Source organism: Eulemur rufifrons, chromosome 19 (genome assembly GCF_041146395.1).
Source record: "Eulemur rufifrons isolate Redbay chromosome 19, OSU_ERuf_1, whole genome shotgun sequence".
NCBI lineage: Eukaryota > Metazoa > Chordata > Mammalia > Primates > Lemuridae > Eulemur > Eulemur rufifrons.
In genome coordinates this window covers 6,770,228-6,793,510 of record NC_091001.1, presented here as the reverse complement: position 1 = coordinate 6,793,510, position 23,283 = coordinate 6,770,228, and the positions used below count along the sequence as shown (strand labels likewise).

At 39.4% G+C, this 23,283-nt stretch overlaps 1 protein-coding gene across 1 annotated transcript in view; it reads right to left on the bottom strand.

The window, feature by feature from the left end:
- Positions 1–3,613: 3,613 nt before the first annotated feature.
- Positions 3,614–23,283, bottom strand: part of LOC138400080 (centromere-associated protein E-like) — an 86,187-nt gene continuing 66,517 nt past the window's right edge. Inside the window, 11 exon segments of the mRNA XM_069494884.1 lie at positions 3,614–3,761; positions 15,061–15,201; positions 15,203–15,219; positions 15,364–15,654; positions 16,778–16,845; positions 16,848–17,067; positions 18,327–18,482; positions 18,598–18,640; positions 18,642–18,886; positions 20,415–20,570; positions 22,236–22,424. Coding sequence (XP_069350985.1) covers positions 3,614–3,761; positions 15,061–15,201; positions 15,203–15,219; positions 15,364–15,654; positions 16,778–16,845; positions 16,848–17,067; positions 18,327–18,482; positions 18,598–18,640; positions 18,642–18,886; positions 20,415–20,570; positions 22,236–22,424 — 1,674 coding nt within the window.

Sequence of the window (23,283 nt, the reverse complement as noted above, 5' to 3'; positions counted from 1 at the left end):
AGTTCCAGCTATTCGGGGGGCTGAGGCAGGAGGATTGCTTGAACCTAGGAGTTTGAGGTTGCAGTGAGCTATGATGACACCACGGCACTCACTGGATGACAGACAGAGCAAGAGCCTGTCTCAAAAGAAATAATTTTTTAAATTTTTACTATATCTCCCCTCTATGCTAAGATATTTACAAAACAAACAACAAAAAAGCTTTTTAAAAAATTTCAAACATCCCTATAACAATGTACTCTTATAAATCTCATTTCACAGATGAGGATAAAGATGAAGAAACCAAGAAGTTAAGCAACCTGCTCAAGGCCATGTAGCTGGTGAGGGCAGAGCAGGACTTGGATCCAGGCGTTCCGAGTCCAACGCTCGAATGCACCACAAGGTCCTGCTTCACTCCAGTATATTAATAAGAGAGGATGGCAAAGGCTACAGGGCTGTCCAGGAAGCTGAGGATTGAAACATGCCCACTGGATTAGGCAATAGGGCCCCTGATGAGTTCAGAAAACTCACTGTCATAAGCAATAGGTGCTAATTAACTGCTCACGATTGTTTCCTGAGCGAGCTGCGTGCCACACACATGGCGTCTCTCAGCCCCCTATTCTAGTTTTATGCTCTGAACAACAGGAGACTCACTCCCTAAATGCATTCAGGGAAAACAAGAGCCGGTGCTCCAGCTTCCTAATGGGGTGAAGAGAAGCATAAGGTGCCCGTTTAGCCCAGGCACAGATTTACATGCGTTTGAAATCAGCTCGATCACCTGTGCACAGATTGGCCTCCGCAAACCCTTAAGCTCTCACAGCTGTCTTCAGGTGTTCAGAAGATTTTTACCGAGAGATGTTGATTCGCTGTTCTCCGTGTCTCCTGCGGGCAGAACAAAAGGACAGAAGCTTAAATGTCAGCCAGGGATTTAGATGTGAGTGAGAACTCCGTGGGGCAGGGAGGTCCTATGCACCCAAGCAAGTTTCCAGCCTTTCTGTCTTATTCAGTTCTAAATATTCTCCACCAGACCGCTTCTTTTGTTTATTATAACAATAACAACAACAACAGTGAATGCTTATGTAGTTCTTACTTTGTGCCAGGCACCGTTACTAAGTTTTTTTGTTCATATTCACTCATTTGATATTCACACCAACACAATGACATAAATGCTCTTGCCATCCCCATTTTACATGTAAGAAAACTGAAACAGAGATGGTGAAAGCTTGCCAAAGATCTCACAGTCAACAAATGGCAGAGCCAAGTTTTGAAGCCTGGGACCAAAGTCCATCCGTGTAACTATGATGCTATGACGTTAGTCTATTGATAGCACTAGAACAGAATTCAAGCTAAGGCAGAACATGGAGAAACGCGAAGAAATTGGCCCATGGGCGGTAGTAGATTGACACAAAGTGGTCCTAAAGGAACCGCAGCCCTCCCGCCACGGGTCTGTGCCAGCGTAACGACTTGCCTGCACCAGCCAGATGTGACGCAAGCAACTTTCTGGGACTTCAGGCCCGGGCCGGAAGCGGTCTGGTGCTCTGCTTTCTCTCTGAGAACCCAACCGCCTTGGGAAGAAGTCCAGGCTGTCCAGCTGTAGAGAGAGGCCACGTGTAGAGAGACACCTTGGAGGCTGAGAGGCCACATGGAGCAGAACAGAGGTGCCCCAGTCCAGAGCCAGCACCAGTGTGGCAAATGAGGCCATCTTGGACACTCCAGTCCCAGTTGAACTGTCCCGGGAGACACCACCACATGGGGCAGAGATAAGCCCTGGTCAAAATTCTGACTCTAAAAAGGCCCTGGTTTTAGGTCGCTGTTTCTTTTCTATTGTGGTGAAATATACACAACATAACATTTACCATTTTAACCATTTTTAAGTGCGCAGTTCAGTGGCATTAAGCACATTCACAGTGTTGTGCAGCCGTCAGCACCGTCCAGCTCCAGAACTTTTCATCATCCCACCCTGACACTCTGTACCCATCAACATTCCCCCTCTTCCCAGCCCCCCCCAACCACTGTTCTACTTTCTGTCTCTCTGGATTTAAGGCAATACGTTTTAAAGTGGCTGGTCAAGTAGCAACATAGAACTTTATACAGATGCTAATAGACTTAATGATCAACTTTTAGAATGTGTTAATGTGTTTGTTAGTTTATTAAATGCCAGAAGGTTGAATCATCAGGAACTGGCCCAGAGCTCCAGTTCTCTTTGTTGTTTGTACATTTAATTCTACTGTGTCATGGTCTATAGTGTGATAGGTAAAATTATAATTATAACCTAACATTTACTTTAAAGTTGAGTAGGCCGTTTTACATTTAACATGTCATTTCTTTTTCACAACAGCCTTGTGAGGTGGAACTAATTTTTTTTTTCATTTTATAAATCAGAGGACCAAGGATCAAAGAGTTTAAGCAACTTGCCCAAGGTCATGGAGTAGAACGGGCTGGTCTGCAACTATTTACTGATTGATCCTATTTGGGCAGGGAAGTGGGGAGGGGACCCAAAAGATAATTCAGCAGCTTGAAAGAGGACATACAAGCTCGGTCCTCAAGGAGCACCTGCTGTCCTGGAAAATACTAACGTTCATTCCCATGGGAAAGTCCTCCACTAGCACACAATACCAACCAAGGATGCTCCCAGCGAAGTGTTTTACAGGGTGTAGCTGGGTCCCACATTAAGAAACAATTTGGCTGTATCTGGGGCAGGAAGAGCATGACAAGGCAAGCCAGGTACAGCCCAGGAAGTAAGCCACAGAATCGGGTCCCGTTCATAAAAGGCACATGGGGTCAATTCAATCGGTTACAAATTGTGTTTTCTGAAATGAAACAGAACAGAATTCATTGCAATAGTAAGGGTGAGCATTTCTCTGTGGACTTTATTGGTACACTACCATAGCCATGTCATTTAGGAACTGCGTCACTATATGAAATATATTTCTTACTGTGGATGCTTGTGAAAGTACCTGAAAACCACTGCCCTACACTACTTCTCTCCTGGCCACAGCCTCTGTCAAAGTGCAGAAATATTCGACAGTCTCTGGGGAGGTATAGGCCGTCTACCTGCACTTTGTGCAAACAGAGTAGAAAAAAGACAAATATTACTGTAGCCCAAGGACGACACTCCAAAGGCGAGTGTGGAATGGCTTACAATGGTGCGTGTAAAACTTTGCCCAGTCTCCCTTCTTCCCCAAGCACCTGTACTTCCTTGAAACTTTCTGGGCCTCTGTTCCCTCATCTTTAGAATAAAGAGATTGGAGCAAATTATCTTTAGGTAAAGTCTTCCAGCAAAAGAAGGAATGCTGAGAACATTTAGTCCCTGGCTCCTCGTTTCTCCAAGGAGGGCCGCAGGGATGGGGAGTGCAGGGGAAAAGCTCTCTTTTTCAAAAATGTGTCCAGTTTTTTGTTCATTTATAGTTTTTATGAGTGTGGTAGAGATAGACAAACACTGTCTTTGAAAGACAGCTACGCACGTTTCAGGCGGGAGACGTCCCTTTAGTGCCGCCCAGCTCTGTGTGTCTACAGTCGCTTTATTCTCCTGAACTAAATAATAAACTGTAATGGTTACGTGTGGCAGTGAAGTCACAGCACCTCAACCACATCTAAAATTCCATCCCTATAATTAAGCCATGTACATAAAAGGAGTTCAAAGCACACGATCGTGGCGATTCTTTACCCTGAGCTGAGGAAACATGAACTCCTTCCTGTTGGCAGGATTTCCATCCTGGAGTCTGTACGGAGGGCGCAGAGCTGGGCTGGTGACCACTGGCCGCTCCTGGACACTAAGAAAGTCTCTGTGGCAGAAGAAGAGGGAACTTGGACATTGCCAACAGCCATTGTTTTAAAAAAATGTCACAGAGCCTCACCAGTGCGGCTCTGCTTTAGCAAGTTCAGTGGAGACAGGTGTAGAGAGCTTGGAGGAGCTTTTTTGGCCATAAACAAGGACCCAAGACATGTCCCCAAATCCCGGGCTTCTGGCCATGCTGGGCTGACTATGCAGGGTTTCTAGGTATACTCAGATGCGTCTGGGGGTGACGTGAATTTAGTAGCTCTGTTGCAACTTAATGGTAGAAATTGTTTTCACCAAACAGAAAACATCCTGGTCTATTTGAATTTCAAACAAAGTAATGCTGTTTGGGGGACGGCCAAGCAAATTCATTTTTACTGGGGACTCCACACGCGTGTTCAATTTAGGGAGAGTACGAAGGAATTGCTCAAGTTGCTTCCTTTGTATTTTCTCACGGTACGGATAAATGTATGTGATTCTATGGCTAATTTCTTTTCACGGTAATTTTTCCTAAAAGAACTTCAAAAAAGATGTTTTTTATAATAGAGTTGAATATTGCCCAACTCTCTGGCAGATATCATAAAAGGCACAGAAAGGAACAAATTAAAGGGAAAAGGAAGAAAAGATTTATTAAGGGCAATGAATTATATTATTAGAGCCAGTGATTCCTCCCTCCCTACCTCCCCACAAGATAACCCCAAACCCTGCTTATCTAAATAAAAACCAAAGGAAATTTAATCTGAGCCTCTGCTATGTATTCCGTACATTCTGGCTGACATTTTAAACCCTGTTAGAAATCTGGTTGGTATCCAACCACATGCGATACTAGAATGGAGAAATAGTATAGATAACTATCTCAGTTTTCTTTCACTCTGAAACACTGACAATGATTCTTTGTAAAATGTCTCAGGACACTGAAGGAAGTTATTAACAAACATTTTGCAGAAATCTATCAAGAACTGATTATTGCAATTTATATAATGTGGATATTCCATTTCACAGGCTTCAGAAGTTGCATGATTAAAACATGCATGAAAGGCAATGGAGTCTCTAGGCCGCCAAACATCTGAGCAACCAGGAGTGAAGGTACAGGCTTAAAGGGTGGTGTTTTCAGCTCCTGAGAGGACAGAGTGGTGACCTCAAGTGATACAGGTAGAAATACCAGATAGAAACACACGAGTCCCCTCCCAATCAGAGCAAACTTAACCAGCAAAACAGGAGAAATTCATCCCTCCCTTCCTTTCTTAGAAATCCTTGCAGACACGGTGCCGGTTTCAGCAGAGAGTGCCGTGTTAGAGTTCCATGATATGTAAGTAGGGACGGCACAGACATCAGAAATTTACAAACTCAGGCCCTTATTTTAGCAATTTAGTTTCAACTGAATTAGTTTCACCAAATCTGTTACCCCAGGCATACTGTAAGCAAGGCCTACATTGTAGGCAGGATTCCACCCTCCTCCCCATTCTCATCCTGCAGAAGGAACTACTGAGTCATGAAGTGCGTGAATAAAGATGCCAAGGCCATGGCTCAGTCCCAAACTGGATGAGAACCCTTTGGAAACTGAACTCTGGGGCGCAGTAAGAAGACTTCATTATAATGTCATGCAGCACGGCATGTTTACCTGACTAATTCTCAGAATCAACCACCCAGGGCAATTTTAGATTTTTTTCTTGGATAACTCTCAAGGCTTTTTAATGTGGGGAAGAGACATATAGATCATTTAATTCTACTTGCTGTAGGGTTTTCATCTGAGATTTTACCAATGCCTATTTACTCTTTTGCCCAGAAACAGTAGACAATTCTCACCACTTCTCTCTATCCATACAGTAATGTCATGCTTGCAAATGACAAATGAACACGAGGGTACTGTTTTGCTGATACTCTTCAACAAGGACAATGACATTTTCTTTTGTAACATTGTATTCTAACAGATCAATCTTAATTAACCTTGAAGTTTGCTTAGGTTAAAATTATGTGGAGTATATTTTTAAAGCATTTCTGGATACACACTTATTCCAAATGAGCATATGTGTATACACACACACACACACACACACACACAAGTAATCCTTTTTTAAAAGTAAATTATTTTTAGAGCTATAATTTTAACTAGTCACCACAAATGTGTGAATCCATAGTTTTTTGTTTATTAAGGTAATTTAAATGACTAAAGGTAGTCAGTTTGTTCATGCCATAAAAACACACCCATAAGTGACTCTCTCTCTACAGATAATAGGTAGCATGCTGATGGTTTCCATAGAAATGCAAAGAGGCTGCTTTCCTCACCTCTGTTGAACTTCCATTGCTGGGTGAAGAGAGATCGCACTTTCATTTCATTAGGCATTTGAGAAAGGCCACCATGGTAGTTCTGTTCATAACAGTTTCTGCGTAGGAATAGTATTAGATAGTTCACAAAGTGTGCACCTGTTTTGTTCCATGAACCCTGCAAGATCCCTGAGCAGTGAGCAGTGAGAGCTGTAATTCCTATTTACAGGAGGGAAACTGACGCTAGAAGTTTGGTGACTTGCCCAAGGCTGGGGCACACACTGACTCACACGCTGGCATTCAAACCCTCACCTCTGACTCCTGATCCACGCTCTTTTCTAGACATTGGCCTCCCTCCCTCCCCAAAAAAGATAACTGGTGTTTTGAGACAGACTAAAAATTCCATTTTCTTGCTTCTTCCTCCAAAATAAAAAACAAATAACTTATGAGGTGAGTTCAATGCAGTCGGCACCCCTGTGCTACAGCCTTATTGGTTGTGGGGGGCATTTATCCACAGGACTGGCCGTCCATGTGTCATACGGTGGGGACGAAGTCTATGCAGCATCTGGGGGGACAATTTTATGATCAGGCAGCAGCTGCCCTGTGTGCATCCCCGGAGGGGTCCAAAGCTCTGCAGTGGAGCTGCAGCCACCAGATATTCCTCCCCACCCAGCCCCCATGGCTCCCAGCGGTCCTGGCCTGCTTTCTCATCCTCTGGTAAAGCACAAGAGTGAGGGAGAAGATAGTTGGCACCAGAAAGAGTTGATCCTGGAGGAAGGGTTGGCACAGCTCCTTGTAGACACTTGAAGTGGGGAAGGACGTCGAAGATGGGAGAGATTGGCCACGGTACTTGGAACTTGCCCCAAGGGAGGGAGCCAGGAAGCTTTTGTTCAAAGTAGCAGAACATGAAGTGCTGGTCCTGGTTCTGGGTATCCAAACTACAGTTGGTGAGCTGAGGAAGAAATTTGAGAGGTCATCAAGTCCATTCTTCATTCATTCATCTGTTCATTCATTCAATAAGTAATTATTGAACCATACAGGTGCAGAGGACATAGCAGAGAACACATCAAAGTCCCTGCCCTCATGGAGCTTACATTCCAGAGGGGAAGAGATAAACATTAAGGGAAAAGCATACAGGCATACCTCAGAGATATTGTGGGTTTGGTTCCAGACCACTACAATAAAACAAATACTGCAATAAAGCAAGTCACATGCATTTTTTGGCTTCCCAGTGCATATAAAAGTTACTTTGATCAGATCCATCAGAGGAATCACTATCTATGGCAGCTATGGCCTTATGAAATGTATTTCTTTTTTTTTTTTTTTTTTTGAGACAGAGTCTCGCTCTGTTGCCCAGGCTAGAGTGAGTGCCGTGGCGTCAGCCTAGCTCACAGCAACCTCAAACTCCTGGGCTCAAGGGATCCTCCTATCTCAGCCTCCCAAGTAGCTGGGACTACAGGCATGTGCCACCATGCCCGGCTAATTTTTTCTATATATATTTTTAGCTGTCTATATAATTTCTTTCTATTTTTAGTAGAGATGGGGTCTCGCTCTTGCTCAGGCTGGTCTCGAACTCCTGAGCTCAAACGATCCGCCCACCTCGGCCTCCCAGAGTGCTAGGATTACAGGCGTGAGCCACCGCGCCCAGCCGAAATGTATTTCTTAAATAGCAAGATTTGAACGTCGAAATTACTCCTTGGTCCATGGGCTGCAGAATGGATGTTGCATTAGTAGACAGGAAAACAACATTAATCTCCTTGTACATCTCCATCAGAAATCTTGGGTGACCAGGTGCATTATTAATGAGCACTAATATTTTGAAAGGAATATTTTGTTTTTGTTTGAGCAGTAGGTCTCAACAATGGGCTTAAAATATTCAATAAGCTATGCTGTAAACAGATGTGCTTTCACCCCAACTTTGTTGTTCATTTAGATAGCACAGGCAGAGTAGATTTAGCATAATTCTTAATCGCCCTAGGATTTTCAGAATGGTAAATGAGCATTGGCTTCAACCTAAAAACCCCAGCTTCACTAACTCCTAAGAAGCGAGTCAGCCTGTCCTTTGAAGATTTGAGGCCAGGTATTGACTTCTCTTTAGCTAAGTTCTAGATGAGATCTTCTTCCAATAGAAGGCGGTTTCACCTGCACGGAAAATCTGTTGCTTAGTGTAGCCACCTTCATGGATTATCCAGCTAGATTGTCTGGATAACTTGCTGCAGCTTCTCCATCAGCACTTGCTGCTTCATCTTGTTCCCTTTTGTTATGGAGATGGTCTCTTTCTTTAAGCCTCAAGAACCAACCTCTGCCAGCTTCAAACTTTTCCTCTGCAGCTTCCTCACCTCTCTCAGTCTTCATAGAATTGAAGAGAGTTACAGCCTTGCTCTGGATTAGGCTTTGGCTTAAAAAGAATGTTATAGCTGGTATGATCTTCTATCCAGACCACTAAAACTGTTTTCATATCATCAGTAAGCCTGTTTTGCCCTCTTATCATCTGTGTGATTACTGGATTAGCACTTTTAATTTCCTAGGAGAACTTTTCCTCTGTATCGATAACTTGGCTAACCGTTTGGTGCAAAAGGACTAGTGTTCAACCTATCTCAGATTTTGACATGCCTTCCTCACTAAGCTTAATCATTTCTAGCTTTTGATTTAAAATGAGAGATGTGCAACTTTTCCTTTCACTTGAACACTTAGAGGGCGTTGTAGGTTTGTTTTTTTTTGAGACAGAGTCTCACGCTGTTGCTCCTGGTGGAGTGCCGTGGCATCATCATAGCCCACTGCAACCTCAGACTCCTGGGCTCAAGTGATTAATCCTCCTGCCTCAGCCTCCCAAGTAGTTAGGACTACAGGCATCTGCCACTACGCCTGGCTAATTTTTCTATTAAATATTTTTAGCAGAGACTGTCTCGTTCTTGCTCAGGCTGGTCTCAAACTCCTGACCTTGAGCGATCCTCTTGTCTCGGCCTCCCAGAGTGCTAGGATTACAGACGTGAGCCACTACACCTGGCTGGATCCAACTTTCGAAAATATCCTTCTGACTATGCCATGGAACATAATGAAAATCTACTTTATTCTTGGAAGACCTTGCATATTATATTACTTAGTCGCCCTCTGATTCTACAGGTGGGTTTTCATGCTTCTCCCTAGACAGGGTTCCATTTGTTTGTCTTATTTCCAACCATCAGATTCATTAAAGTCCAAAGTCTGATCTTGTCATCATCCCCTTCCAACCCCAACTTAAAACTTTGCAATGGCTTTCACTTGCTCTAAGGAGAGAGTCCAGATTCTTTTTTCTGGCCTAAACAATTCTGCAAGATTTAGCCCTCACTCACCCCTCTTCCTCGTGAACTCCCTTCTGTGTCCCTCTTTCTACTCCAGATTTCAGTTCTAGTACAAGGCCTTCCCCCGGATGGATTCTTCTTCCTGGTTTGTTCTTCCCTGTGTCTGTATGATTCATCCTAGTGTATCCTGCACCTAAGGGCTCCAGAAATTATTGAATTAGTTAATTCTCAATTAAATGTGGTCCATAAGATGAAGTCACCACTGAATCCACTGTCTGGAGTTATTTCTGTTTTAGAAGGCGGCTCAGATTTCACTAATACTAAAATTGCACTCAGTATTATTTTAAAATATGTGAATATATTTCAAAGGAAATATATGTGATATTAATAAATTATGTGATTATATTTTGGAACACCTTTCCTGGATGTTATAATTCTAATTTACCTTCTCACAGCATTGCAGCATAATACATTACATAAAATATGTTGTTCAATATAGGCTTGTTCCATGACAAGACATGGAGGAAACTTACGTGCATCTTGCCAAGGGGAAGAGGCCAATCTGAAAAGGCCACATACTGAATGATTCCAGCTACATATGCTGGAAAACCATGGAGACAGCATGAAGATCAGTGACTGCCAGAGAAGGGAGAGAAGGATGGAAGAATGAATAAAGGAGGAAAACGGGGGATTTTTAGGGCAGTGAAACCACTCTGCATGAAACTGTAATGGTGGATACTTGTTATTATACATTTGTCCAAACCAATAGAATGTATCACACCATGAGTGAACCCTAATGTAAACTATGGCCTCTGGGTGACAATGATGTGTCCATGTAAATTCACTGACTGTAACAAGTGTGCCACTGTGGTGGGGACTGCTGACGACAGGGAGGCGGTGCGCGTTAGGGGCAGGAACACACGGCGTGTCTCTGTACCTTCCTCTCAATTTTGCAGTAAACATAAAACTGCTCTTAAAATTGTCTTTAACTAAAAATATGTATATACCTATATGTCATAAATTTTAGTGTGTCTCTTCTCCTATTAGGGACTTCCCCATTTTAGTATTTTATCTAATCTGAGAGACTCATTCTTTCTGTGTTACCAGAGCCATAGTATTTTGTCTAATTCTTTGTTGATATCTTTTTAAATTCTAGAGTTGTTCTGTTCAATATGGTACGGTGGCCCAGTCACATCGGTGGCTTTAAATCTTAAACTAATTAAAATTAGATTTTAAGAAATGAATTCCTTGGTTCCCATATGGCTGGTAGCTACCACAAATAGAGAACATTTTTATCATTGCCAAAAGTTCTGTTGGACAGCATTGTTCTATAGCCTCCTTTCATATCTCCCTCATGTTTTGATATATCTTCTATTCTAAGGAGATATCTGCAAAACGGTGGCAATAACTCTATCAATAGCTTTTCTTTCAGAGCCTATTTTATGCCTAGCAGGGTGGTAAGAGAGTACCTTATATATGTACATATTATCTTATTTAATCCTAATAAGGTTAAACCATGTTTATTGCCATTTTACAGATGAGAAAACTGAGGCTAAAAAAAGTTAAGTACGATATTTCCTGGGTAATAAGTGGTAGAACCAAAATTAAAACCGGAGTCTAATCTACTTAAGAATTCCATTCTGACTCCCCATCAGGCAGAATTGACTCTGCCTCATCTTTCTTTGACTTTTGTGGTTGCAATTCTGAGTGAAACCAAAATATTAGAATGTCAACTTAAAAACCTGAAATAGTACTTGAAGGTAGCGGCCGGGACATTTCTGATGCAAAATCAGTTTAGCTTTTGATTCAGAAAATTCTTTTGTCTCAGCTCAAGGAGACCATTCTATTAATACAACATCACTGTAATTAATCAGAAATTTGATGACCATTAACTCAGGTTTTCACACTCATCTCCTTAATCAACAGGCAAAATGTAAATTGGTCCCAGTCCCATCAGACCCTACAGAGACCTCTAATGCAAACAAGAGAGAATTCTTTTTTTTTTTTTTTTTTTTTTGAGACAGAGTCTCACTTTGTTGCCCAGGCTAGAGTGAGTGCCGTGGCGTCAGCCTAGCTCACAGCAACCTCAAACTCCTGGGCTCAAGCGATCCTCCTGCCTCAGCCTCCCGAGTAGCTGGGACTACAGGCATGCGCCACTATGCCTGGCTAATTTTTCTATATATATATTTTTAGTTGTCCATATAATTTCTTTCTATTTTTAGTAGAGACGGGGTCTCGCTCTTGCTCAGGCTGGTCTCGAACTCCTGACCTTGAGCAATCCTCCCGCCTCGGCCTCCCAGAGTGCTAGGATTACAGGCGTGAGCCACCGCGCCTGGCCAAGAGAGAATTCTTGCCAGTGCGGCATCTTTGTCTTCTCAGAATCCGGAGGGCTTCAAGTACCACGAGGTACAAACCCTACAGCCTAGGGCAGCCAGGGGACTTTCAAATCTGGGGCCAACCAATGTATAGGCATAATGTTCTTTACCGCGGAAGACCAATTTATCCTTCATCATCTAAATTATAAAAGCTTTAATATGTCCCTTAACAAATGGTCTGCTTCAGAAAATTGTACACACAAACATGCATATGTGATCACTCAGACACACAGAGATGAGAACAAGATGAGAAATGTTTTGCTAGCATGAAAAGAAGAAAAAAGACCTTTCAAATGTATTTTGAGTTAGATTTAATAAGTATATCTATGTAAGTTAGCCTAATCGTTGGTGGCTAGGAGTAACTGACAGTTGTAAGTGGTGGAAAAACCTGCAAAGTAAAATTTAATTCCAAATAACTTCAGGTAAGACATATTTTGAACATTAAAAAATGGTGAATAATTTATTTTTGTCCATAGAAAATCAGTTTCTTTTTACTCCCACTGAAAAACAGTAAATAAATATTTAAGGAATATTGGTTTGAAGCAAAATCACCAAATTAATACTTGTGGTTCCCTAGAAATAACTATTAAATATGTTTATTGCCATTTTACAGATAAGAAAACTGAAGCTCAAAAAAGTTAAGTACTGTATTTCCTGGGTAATAAGTGGTAGAAACAAAATTGAAACTGGAGTCTAATCTACTCAAGAATTCCATTCTGACTCCCGATCAGGCAGAATTGACTCTGCCTCATCTTTCTTTATTTTTGTGGTTGAAATTCTGATTGAAACCAGAATATTAGAATGTCAACTTAAAAACCTGAAATAGTACTTCAAGGAGGCAGCCGGAACATTTTTGATGTAAAACTAGTTTAGCTTTTGATTCAGAAAATTTTTTTGTCTTACCAAATTCATTTTAAAAGCTTACATATAGCTTCATTTTATGTAGCTTAAGAAAATTCTTTTGAAAAATTTCTATTCATGTCCTTTGCCCACTTTTTGATAGGGTTGTTCGATTTTTTTCTTACTGATTTTCCTGAGTTCTAAATAGATTCTTGTTATCAGTCCTTTATCTGATGTGTAGTATGCGAAAATTTTTTCCCATTCTGTAGGGTGCATACTTACGTGATGAGTGCGATGTGCACTGTCTGGGGAATGGACACTCTTGAAGCTCAGACTTGGGGGGATGGGGGGGCATGGGCAATATATATAACCTGAACTTTTGTACCTCCATAATGAGCTGAAATAAAAAAAAAAATTCTTCCATCAGTTAAACAACCAAAAGCAGAGGTCAACAAACTTTTTCTGGAAAGGGCCAGTTAGTAAATATTTTAGACGTTGAGGGCCATATAGTCTCTGTCAAAATACTCAATTCTGCTGTTATAGTGTGAAAGCAGCCATAGAAAATACGTAAACAAGTTAGCCTGGTTATGTTCCAATAAAACCTTATTTATATAGATTCTGATATTTGAATTTTATATAACTTTATATACTGTGAAATACACTTCTCTTGATTTTTTCCTACTATTTGTAAATATAGAAACTATCCTTAGTTCACGGGGGGATTTATAAAAACAGGTGGTGGACTAGATTTGGTTTTTGGTCTTTAGTTTGCCAACACGGATTGTAGAGCATGAAGTCAAAACCTGGAGAAATGAAGGAACTTGCTTAAAAACATGAAAGGACAGGACCGTGCTCCGCTTTTCTGCTTGCTCAGCTGAATGGATAATACCCTCTCATAAAGAAACGAAAGTAATGAAAGCCACAGGAGATAATTTATTAATAATTATCTGTGGGGAAGGGACATTTTAAGATCGTAAGCCAGGGCTGTAATGAAACCTTCTTAACAAAGCCAAGTCAGAAGGTGAGTCAGAAGAATACAATACACTCTATGAGAAATATTTCCTTCCCTCTACTACAGAATTTTATACCACTATTAACTGAAAACTCTGCAAATATTAAACTAAAATGAGATGAGAGCAATAGGCTACATTTTTTAATTGCAATATTTATTGTCTCGATGCCTGTTAGTGGACTTAACAGAAAGATTTGCTTAAATCTTCTCCATAAATGGATAATTTGTGTACAATCTCTATATAACTAATATACTATTACTTTAAAGATTTACTAAGTAGGCTCTTCTTTTATATCATTCAATATTTATTGAGGGTTTACCATGTACCAGATACTATTCCAGATCCTGAGTATATTGTAGTAAACAAATTCTTTCATATCCCCTTTCAGAGGAATGTACAATGTAAAGTCCTCCACAAAGGCAAACTTTAGCTACAGCACACTACCATCATCAAAATGAACATTAAAAAAACTAATAACAGTTTCTTGATTAGTTATTTATTATAAAGTGCTTTGAACATAAGGAAAAATACTGCAGAACTTTCCAATACACTCAAAGAACTCCACAAGATGTTGTTTCCTTCACCCACCTCTTTCATTTCTTCCCACAATTGCTATGGCACATAGGTTGAAAAAATCAGAACACAGCAAGATATAGGGACTCAAACTAGAACATAATTGATTTGAGCAGGGCAAGTATCAGAGCTAGAACCCAGGGCTTTTATTTTTAAAAGTCCTCCTTTACCCATTACCTCTTATACTAAAAATTTAAATAAGCCATTAATCACAAAGATACCTCCAGCTTGGAAGCAAACTGTGTTTGTCACACACAGTGTTTGTGTTCAACAGGAGTGAAAACTTTTTTTTCCTCTTCACTCTCATTTTACAAACATAAAAACTGGAAATACCAGATGAACCTGGAAATAATTAATGCATTGCAAGCTGAACTTTTTACCTGCAAGATCACTTTATATGTGTCATAAATATCTATAATTGAAATGTGACAATTTAGCTGAGCCACTGGGTAAAATGGCTGACTTTTCCTTGAATAAATCATCATTTTGTCATTCTGTTGCTTTAGTCTGCATTTCCTGGTCCATTCACCGAAATGACATCGCTGGTAAACTCATGCCTTTGCCAGTATATTTTTTCCACTTCTGATCTGTGGTTTGGGGTGGCTACTGTTTTGATACTTTTCCCAGAGCATGTAGTGGCAAATTAAGGGATCAACGTGGTAGTGGCAGTGGTGATGGAGGGGACCCCATTCAGCAAGTTCCGGCTAGTCCCATAACCCCGACACTAGGGTCAAGGATGAAGGTCTGACATCCAGATGAGTTGGGGCTCGCTAACGGCCACCCCTGCGGTTCCAACCTAGTTTTGGCAGATCCCGAGAAGCTGCATTTACATGTAAGTTTTTAAGTTAACTACAGGTTGGCAGGAGGGACTCTCTTGTCAAGATCAGCTTCTGGACTGGAACTAACTAGCACTTGCTGTTCTGGTGGACACTAAAATTGGCATAGTTCCCTTTAAGCACAGGGTATAAAGGGAATGGGACACGGTCAATTGCTCTAACTTGTTTTGAATTAGTGACATTTCAGTGTCTCTCTCTGAAAGAGTCACTCTCAACTTATCAATAGTTTCTTCTTGTTCTTTCAGGCAACAATGAGCAACTAAGTTCTTCCACTTCCAGGTGCTTTTTTAGAGGAAATTCCAAGAAATTTATAGAAAAATTATAGCCATTATACAACTAACACCTTTTTCCAAAGCTGTAGTGCTTATGAAAATATTTGCTTACAAAATATTTATAAAAAAAATATGGTGAAAAGATGAAACCTACTTTAGCTACAATTTCTTGTAGGTTTTCTTTGAGTTGGTCCCTTTCAGACTGAAGAACTTCCTGCAGTCTCTGTAGGTCATCTCTCTCCTTAGCTGCAGAATTCACTCCATCATAACTTTCCTGAAGTCTCTTGGACAAATTGAGCTTTTCCATTTCTATTCTTAGTAGTGCTGAATCTTTGGCTTTGAACTTCTCCTTTAATTGCTCCGTCTCATTCTTTATTTTAGTATTCTCATTGTCTTTTTCTTTCACATTGAAGGACTGTTCATGTTGGTCTTGAGACTCTTGGATCTTAAGAGAATCAAAAAACAATACAGTTGATATTTGGAGAGATTTTATTTTAGGGGAAAAGAAATCAGAATACTTCCTAAAACAATTAAGGTAGGATTCAATGACTCATTTACAGAGCAATCTTTCCACCCTCCCGCTCTTCCATTATTCAGGTATTTAACACTTTTTTACTGAGAGCTCCCTCTGTTGTCAGTATCCTATTAGAGGCTGGAGACAAAATGATAAATGAAACTTACACGATCTCTGCCTTTTGCTTACACTTTTAGGAACAAAGATAGATTTTTATGTCAGATCTTACCAAATAGAGGTGCTGAGGTCTCCCCAGGCACTAGTGTCAAACCTAACCTATTGTGAGTCATGAGGAAGGCTTCCTAAGGGATGAAAGCTACAGCTGAGATCTGAAGAATAACAATATTAGTTAGGCAAAAAGGAGTACGAAAGCACTGCAGGTGGAGAGATCAGTGTCTGAAGGCGACGAGATGAGAAAGAGCAACCAGCAAGTGTCGCTGGAGCACAAGGAGCAGGAGGAAGAGTGGGCTGAAGGAAGTCTAGAGACCAGCAAGGTCTGGGACCCAGGGCCTCCCAGGCCATGTAGAGGATCCTGGTCTTCATTTTAAAAGCAACAATAAGATATTAAAGGAATTTAAGAAGAAAAGATCACTTGGGCTCAGGATGGAAACTGGAGTAGAGAAATGTGGGAATGAATGTGGGGAGACTGGTTAGGAGGCTGATGCAGAAAGAAATGATGGTGGCTTGGAATAGGGTGGTGGCAATGTGGAGAGAAAAGTGGGAGGATTTTAAACACACACGCACACACACACTCACTCTTACACTCTCAAACCAATGAGCTTGGTGCTTGGATTATAGAATGAGCAGAGAGGAAGGGATACCACCAGTAGGGATAACTCCCGGAAATCTGACTCAAGTAATGAGAAAGACAGTCGTCATGCTTTATGGGATGCTGGAGGAACAGGTTTAAAGGAGAAAAGAAATGATGCATTTTTGGCTTTACCCTTTCTTGTAATTTAGCATTGCTTTTTCAAAATCATTTTTGAATATTTAAGAAAACAGCTGTCTTCTCTTATAAAATATTTATTAAATGGGAGGAAAAGATGACAGTGACTTTAGCCAAAGTTTCTCTAATGTCTGCTTGCAGGTGGTCATGTTCAACTGCAAGTGCTTCTTTTATTATTGTAAATCATCTCTTTCCTTAATCAGAGATTTTATTTCTTCACGACTTTCTTGAAGTTTCTCAGTCAACCTGAGCCTTTCTGTTCCTATGTTTACCAGTGTTGTTGAGTCCTTGGTTGTGGACTGTTCTTTCAATAACTCCAATTCATTTATTGTTTCCTGAGACAAGCTGACTACTTTCGCATTGGGAAATAGCTCCTGTTCCTCATGAAGTTGTGGGATCTTATGACATTGATAAAAATACCAAGGTTACTGTTTGAAGATCACTATGAATATCATAATTTTTAAAGGGAAAAGATCAGGATTCTTTCTACAACAATGAAAGTGATCTTGAACCCTCAGAGCCTACCTTGGGTCACAAACTCCTTATCTATTCATTGTCCCTCATTTCCAGCTCAAGCTATTCATGACTTTTCTGCTAGGCATTTTCTTTTTTTTTTTTTTTTTGTTGAGACAGAGTCTCACTTTGTTGCCCGGGCTAGAGTGAGTGCTGTGGCGTCAGCCTAGCTCACAGCAACCTCAGACTCCTGGGCTTAAGCGATCCTCCTGCCTCAGCCTCCTGAGTAGCTGGGACTACAGGCATGCGCCACTATGCCCGGCTAATTTTTTCTATATAGATTTTTAGTTGTCCATATAATTTCTTTCTATTTTTAGTAGAGACAGGGTCTCACTCTTGCTCAGGCTGGTCTCGAACTCCTGACCTCGAGCGATCCACCCGCCTCGGCCTCCCAGAGTGCTAGGATTACAGGCGTGAGCCACCGCGCCCGGCCTCTGCTAGGCATTTTCTATCATAATTTTCTTTCCAGCTTAGACCAAAAGTGAACCAATCCTTACGCTTTACCAACAAACTGCTGATGCAGTCAGTTGCACCCTTATTTCTCTACTAGTTTCCAAATGCTACAAGAGAAAAATCAGAGTTAAGCAACCTGTATTCCAATAAATATATGGTTCCCATTTTCAAATGGGTCCCCATGCTGCTTTTCAATTTTTCTATGTGTACAGATTTATTCCCCTTTCCATGGTCATTAGTGGTACCATGTAATTTCACATTATCATATTTCTGTATTTACCATATTGGACTTGAGGGATTTCTATATGCCTATATCAGGAGCACAGAATGATGTCTTATTTATATCCATAGTCTCAATGTTGGGCAAAGAGTAGTCGTTTAACACATTGGCCCAGTTATCCCAATGTTTCATTTCTCCATAGCATTTGTCATTATCTGATGTTATCTTGTACTTTCGACTACTTATTTATCAGCTATTTTCTTCCACTACAAATGGATCATAGGGATTTTGTCCACCTTGTTACCATTGTATTTCCATAACCTAGGACTATGCCTGACACATTAGACACTCAACAAATCCGTACCAAATAAATGAATGAATTATAACTTAGCCACTACTTACTTCTTATCTTTTCTTTAAAGGAGAAAGGAAGAAAGAAGTGTCAAAGGATGAGAGGAAGAAAAGACATACTTTTTCTTGTAATTCGGTTTTGGATTTTTCTAAGTCCTGCTGAATACTTATTATTTGAGCTGTCTTCTCAGAAATGCTTCTTCTTAGTTCATCAATAGTTTCTTGGTGTCCTTTCAGATGCATATGAGCAATTTTTAGTTCTTTTGTTTGTGGGCCCTTAATTAGCAAGTGAAATTTAAGAAATATAGCAACATTATCCCAACATTGCCTGCCCCTTTGCTCAGTTTTTGAAAGAAACATTTAATAGATGAAGGAAAAGGGTATAACTTACTGTAGCTTCAATTTCTCTTATATAGCCTTTAAGTTGGTCTCTCTGTTTCAAATGATTCCTGTAATTCCTTCAGATCATTTCTTTCTTTGGTTATAGATTTCATTTCCTCATAATTTTCATGAAGTTTCTGAGCCAACTTAAGTTGCTCCATTTCCATACGTTCCATTGTTAATTCTTGATTCTTTAACTCATTCTTTAAATTCTCCAGTTCATTCACCTTTTCCTGCCTCTCACTCATCTCTTCTTGTACACTGAGAAGTTCTTGCTGTTTTTCTTGAAGTTGCTGGCTCTTAAAATGTATAATTTTTATAATTACCATTTTGTCTACATTCTCTCAAGATTCTTATGTAAAATCATTAATAGCCCTGCCTCCCCTCCCCACAGGACACAGGCAAGTAGCACTAAAAGTAAACTAATCTTCTAGGCATACGTGTCTGTAGAGGGCTGAATAGTGTCCCACCCAAATTCATGTCTGCCTAAAACCTCGGAGTATGAATTTCTGTGGAAACAGGGCCTTTGCAGATGTAATTAGATTATGATTAAGAAGAGACCCTACTGAGTAGTCTCTCAATCCAATGAGAGTGTATTCATAAGAGACTGAAAAGGACACATAAAGACCCAGATTAAAAGGTCATGTGAAGATGGAAGCAGGGACTGGAGTGATCCAGTAATAAGCCAAGGAATGCCAAGGGTGGCTGGGAGACACCACAAGCTAGGGAGAGGCAAGGAGTCTTCCCTAGAGCCTTCAGAAGGAACATGGCACTGCTGACACTTCAATTTGGGACTTCCAGTTTCTAGAACTGTGACAGAATAAATTTCTGTTGTTGTAAGCTACTAATTTTATGGTAATTTGATTTGGCAGCCCTAGGACACTGATATAGGTTCATTAAGGAGGTAAGGGGAAAATGAGATAAAGTAAAAAAGCAAAGAGACTAATTAACATATATAGCTATCATATATAGCTATCAAATATATATATACATATATAGCTATCAAATAACTAATTCCTCACTCTCTTAAAAACTTTTTGGATGATTTACTTTCATGTCTAATAAAATGCTTATAAGGGGTGACCCCCAAAATACTGAGACATCGACCTTCACAGCCTATTGATTTTACTTCTTTAGGAGAAGCATGAAATAGATATAAGGTTTCAGTAAACTCAATTAGGTGAAATGGTGAAAGGGATCAGAATTAAAAGAAAACACATATTAGGAAAAAAACACTTGATAGGAGAACAATAGAAACCACAATATATTATCTATAATATGTGGCACTGCCCTCAGCTTATCTAGAAATATCTTTGTGGGTGCATTTTAGAATCACCTGGGCTAAAATGCCCAGGTTGTTACAGGGGTCTTAGCTCTTATGCAAATATTACAACAGCACTTTACTTCTATTAAATAAATGATTCAGGAAACTGCAAACATCAAAGACATGGTGATAGTTATAAATCTTACATTTTAGAGAATGACTAATATATCTTATAAGGAGAGGATATTTGTTTTGTTGTCTAATGTATCTCAGTGCCTGTTCCATGGTAGTGCTCAATATATATTTGATGAATGAATATATATGATTTCTTTAAATGACACAGGCCATCTCTCACCTAAAGACTCTAGAATAATATAATCCTCACAAAGTATGTTAATTTAGATCTCAGTGTAAGTTGAAATTGTCTAAAATATTAGCATTAAGATCTGTTCATTTGGGAGGTACATGTTATTTCTGGATTTAGGTCTATGGGAATCAAAATACATTCCCCCAAAAAAATTTAGTCAGGAAAAATAGCCAGGAAGATAATTTTAAAAATTCACCTCTTCCTTTAGCTTTTCTTCAACTTCTGCCAGTCTCTCACAGGTCCTGGAAAGCTCTTCTTTCTTTATGGTGTGGCTCTTTTCTTGAGCAACTATCTCTTATTGCTTTTTAAGTTTGTCTCTAAGAATTCTTAATTCTTCTTGGTTTTCCATGGTCTAGAATTAAAAAAAAAGTTGATATTAAAATAAATATTAACTTATATTTATGAAATCGGGTAAAAATCAGCATTTACCTCAGCCTACAAATGAAGACATCAGGGTAAACTATTTCGGAAAAGACTAATTCAAAAAAGAAAGTGAGTCCTTAATCATATAGATGCCAAGAATATGTTTTATATATTGTTTCTTTATTGTTCAATTTACATTCCTATTGTGAGAATTAGAACTGGATTTTGCATTCTATCATGAGAGCTTAGCTCACTTCTGCCTGTAAGGTAAAAAAGACTTTGCCGAACTATCATCGACTAATAATGAGATTGTAGTTATGGGTTTTTCAAACACTGGGATGGCTTTGATTTGCGGCACTGATCACCAGCAAGCTCAAAATGGCTGCCACCCTTTGCTAGCATGTCTTGGGCTAATCCCAGTCAGTAAGCTCACACAGTGACATTCTCGTATCAAGATAAAAACAAAAAACAAAACTAGCCAGACAAAGAGAAGAGAATATAGTTTTTGTTTGTATGCTTATTTACATTCAGCTCTTTTGACCAAGCTGACAACACCAACAAACTTAGAAAATTAAAATACAAATGGTCAAGTTTGACTGTGATCCATAGTGAACTTCTCCAAATATTAATTTCAACCTATACACATTATATTGCTCCTTAACAAAGATACAAAAACTAACTTAGGTGTGAAAATATTGGCAAACACCAACAATAAACAATTAAAATGAAATTAAAACATTACAACAGCATAGATAAGAGAAACATTTAGGAATAAATTTAACAAAATACGTAAAACCTGTTCACTGAAAATCTACAGCACACCACTGAGAGAACACATAAATTATAGAAGAAGATGTACAATGGCCAATGAGCACAAGAAAAAGTGTTCAACATCTTCTGTCAATAGGGAAAGACAAATTAAAACAAAGTACACACCCACTAAATGGCTAAAATTAAAAGCAACAATAAATAGGAAGTGTTGGTGAGGAAGGATGTGGAGCCACCAGAATTCTCTTAATTTACTGATGGGAATGTAAAATGGTGTAACTACTTTGGAGATCAATCTAGCAAATTCTCATGAAGTTACATACACCTCCCTATGACCCAGGAATTGCATTTAGATACTTAACTTAGAGAAATAAAAAACAAATATACATACATAAAAAGAGTTGTACAAGAATGTTTAGAAAGTTTTTTTCAAAATAGTCAAATACTGGAAGTGACCCAGATTTCCATCAATAGGAGAAAGAATAAGAAAAAAAACAGTGGCACATTCATACAATGGACTAAAACTCAGCAATAAAAAGCAATGTAGAAACAAGTCAAATACAAAACACTACATACTAAATGATTCTACTTGTATGAAGTTCTAGAAGAGATAGAATGAGGTGAACACATCAGGATGGTATCTGGGGCAAAAGGGGAGATGAGGATCAGCTGGTAGGGGTATGAGGAAACTTTTTGGGATGATGAAAATATTTTCTATCTTGACTGGGGTGGGGACTACATGAGGTCAAGACATTTTGTCAAAGGTCATCAGACTGTACACTTCCATCAGATACATTTATTGCCAGTAAATTATACTTAAATAAAGTTGATAAAAATCTGAAACAAAGATGAAAATGTATTGCCAATATACAGTGCTAAATCCTACCATTTTGACATTTTCCTTTAGGTCAGTCTTAAATTGTTCCTTTTCCACTGTAGTACTCTCTAACATTTGTTGGAGTTCATTTTTCTCCTGTTTTCCTCGTTGCTCAATTATTTCATCATCCTTAGCATCTGCAATCAGTGTTTGGGTGTTTTTAGCATCCAAATTCCTTTTTTTATCTATGCCATCCATCTAAAATACAAACATATTAAAGTTGTAGTTAATAACAACAACTTCAGTAATATTAATAATAAAATAGCCAATAAATATATTATGTACCAGGTACTATTCTCATATCTTAAGACATTTAATCTTGACTATCACTTTATGAGGTAGGCATTATTATAATCCCCATTTGAGAGATGAAGAAACTGAACTTCAGAGAGGTAAAGTCACTTGCCCATGGTCACTCAGAGAGATATAACCAGGTTTAGCACCCAAATGGCTGGCTCCAGCGTTTGTGCTCTGGTGCCTGTTCACTGATAAGAATTACTATAATAATTATCTTCATATATGATAGGTTAACTTGACTGTATGCATATTCACTTACTTCAAACCAATTACACAATAAATAAAAGATATTCGCCTTTCCTTTGTACATATCTTCCATAAATACTGTCTAAGTTTCATACTACTAGTAGTTTGTTTTTTTACTACTATAGGAGTGGAATGGGCAACTTTGAACTCTATCACTTTACCTATTCCCCCCTACCCCAAAGCTGGAGATCATTCCCTATCCCCCACTCCCAGCAAATCTATATTTTCCGAGGCAGTTATACTCACAAAAGGCTAGAGAGTGTTATTATGTGTAGAGGGTAAAATAATTTTGATAAAGACCTATCTCATAATATTATGGCATAATTCATCTTTTCTTAATATACTTATTTTTATATACTGATAAGAAAAGCATATTATATACATTCAGGTATCCATAAATATTAATAAGTCATAACCAACCAAAGGTAACCTAATATATGAACTCATTGGTAAAGGGAGACAGAGACTGACAATTGTTGGCACAACATTAGGAAAGACATCTAATATTAGCAAC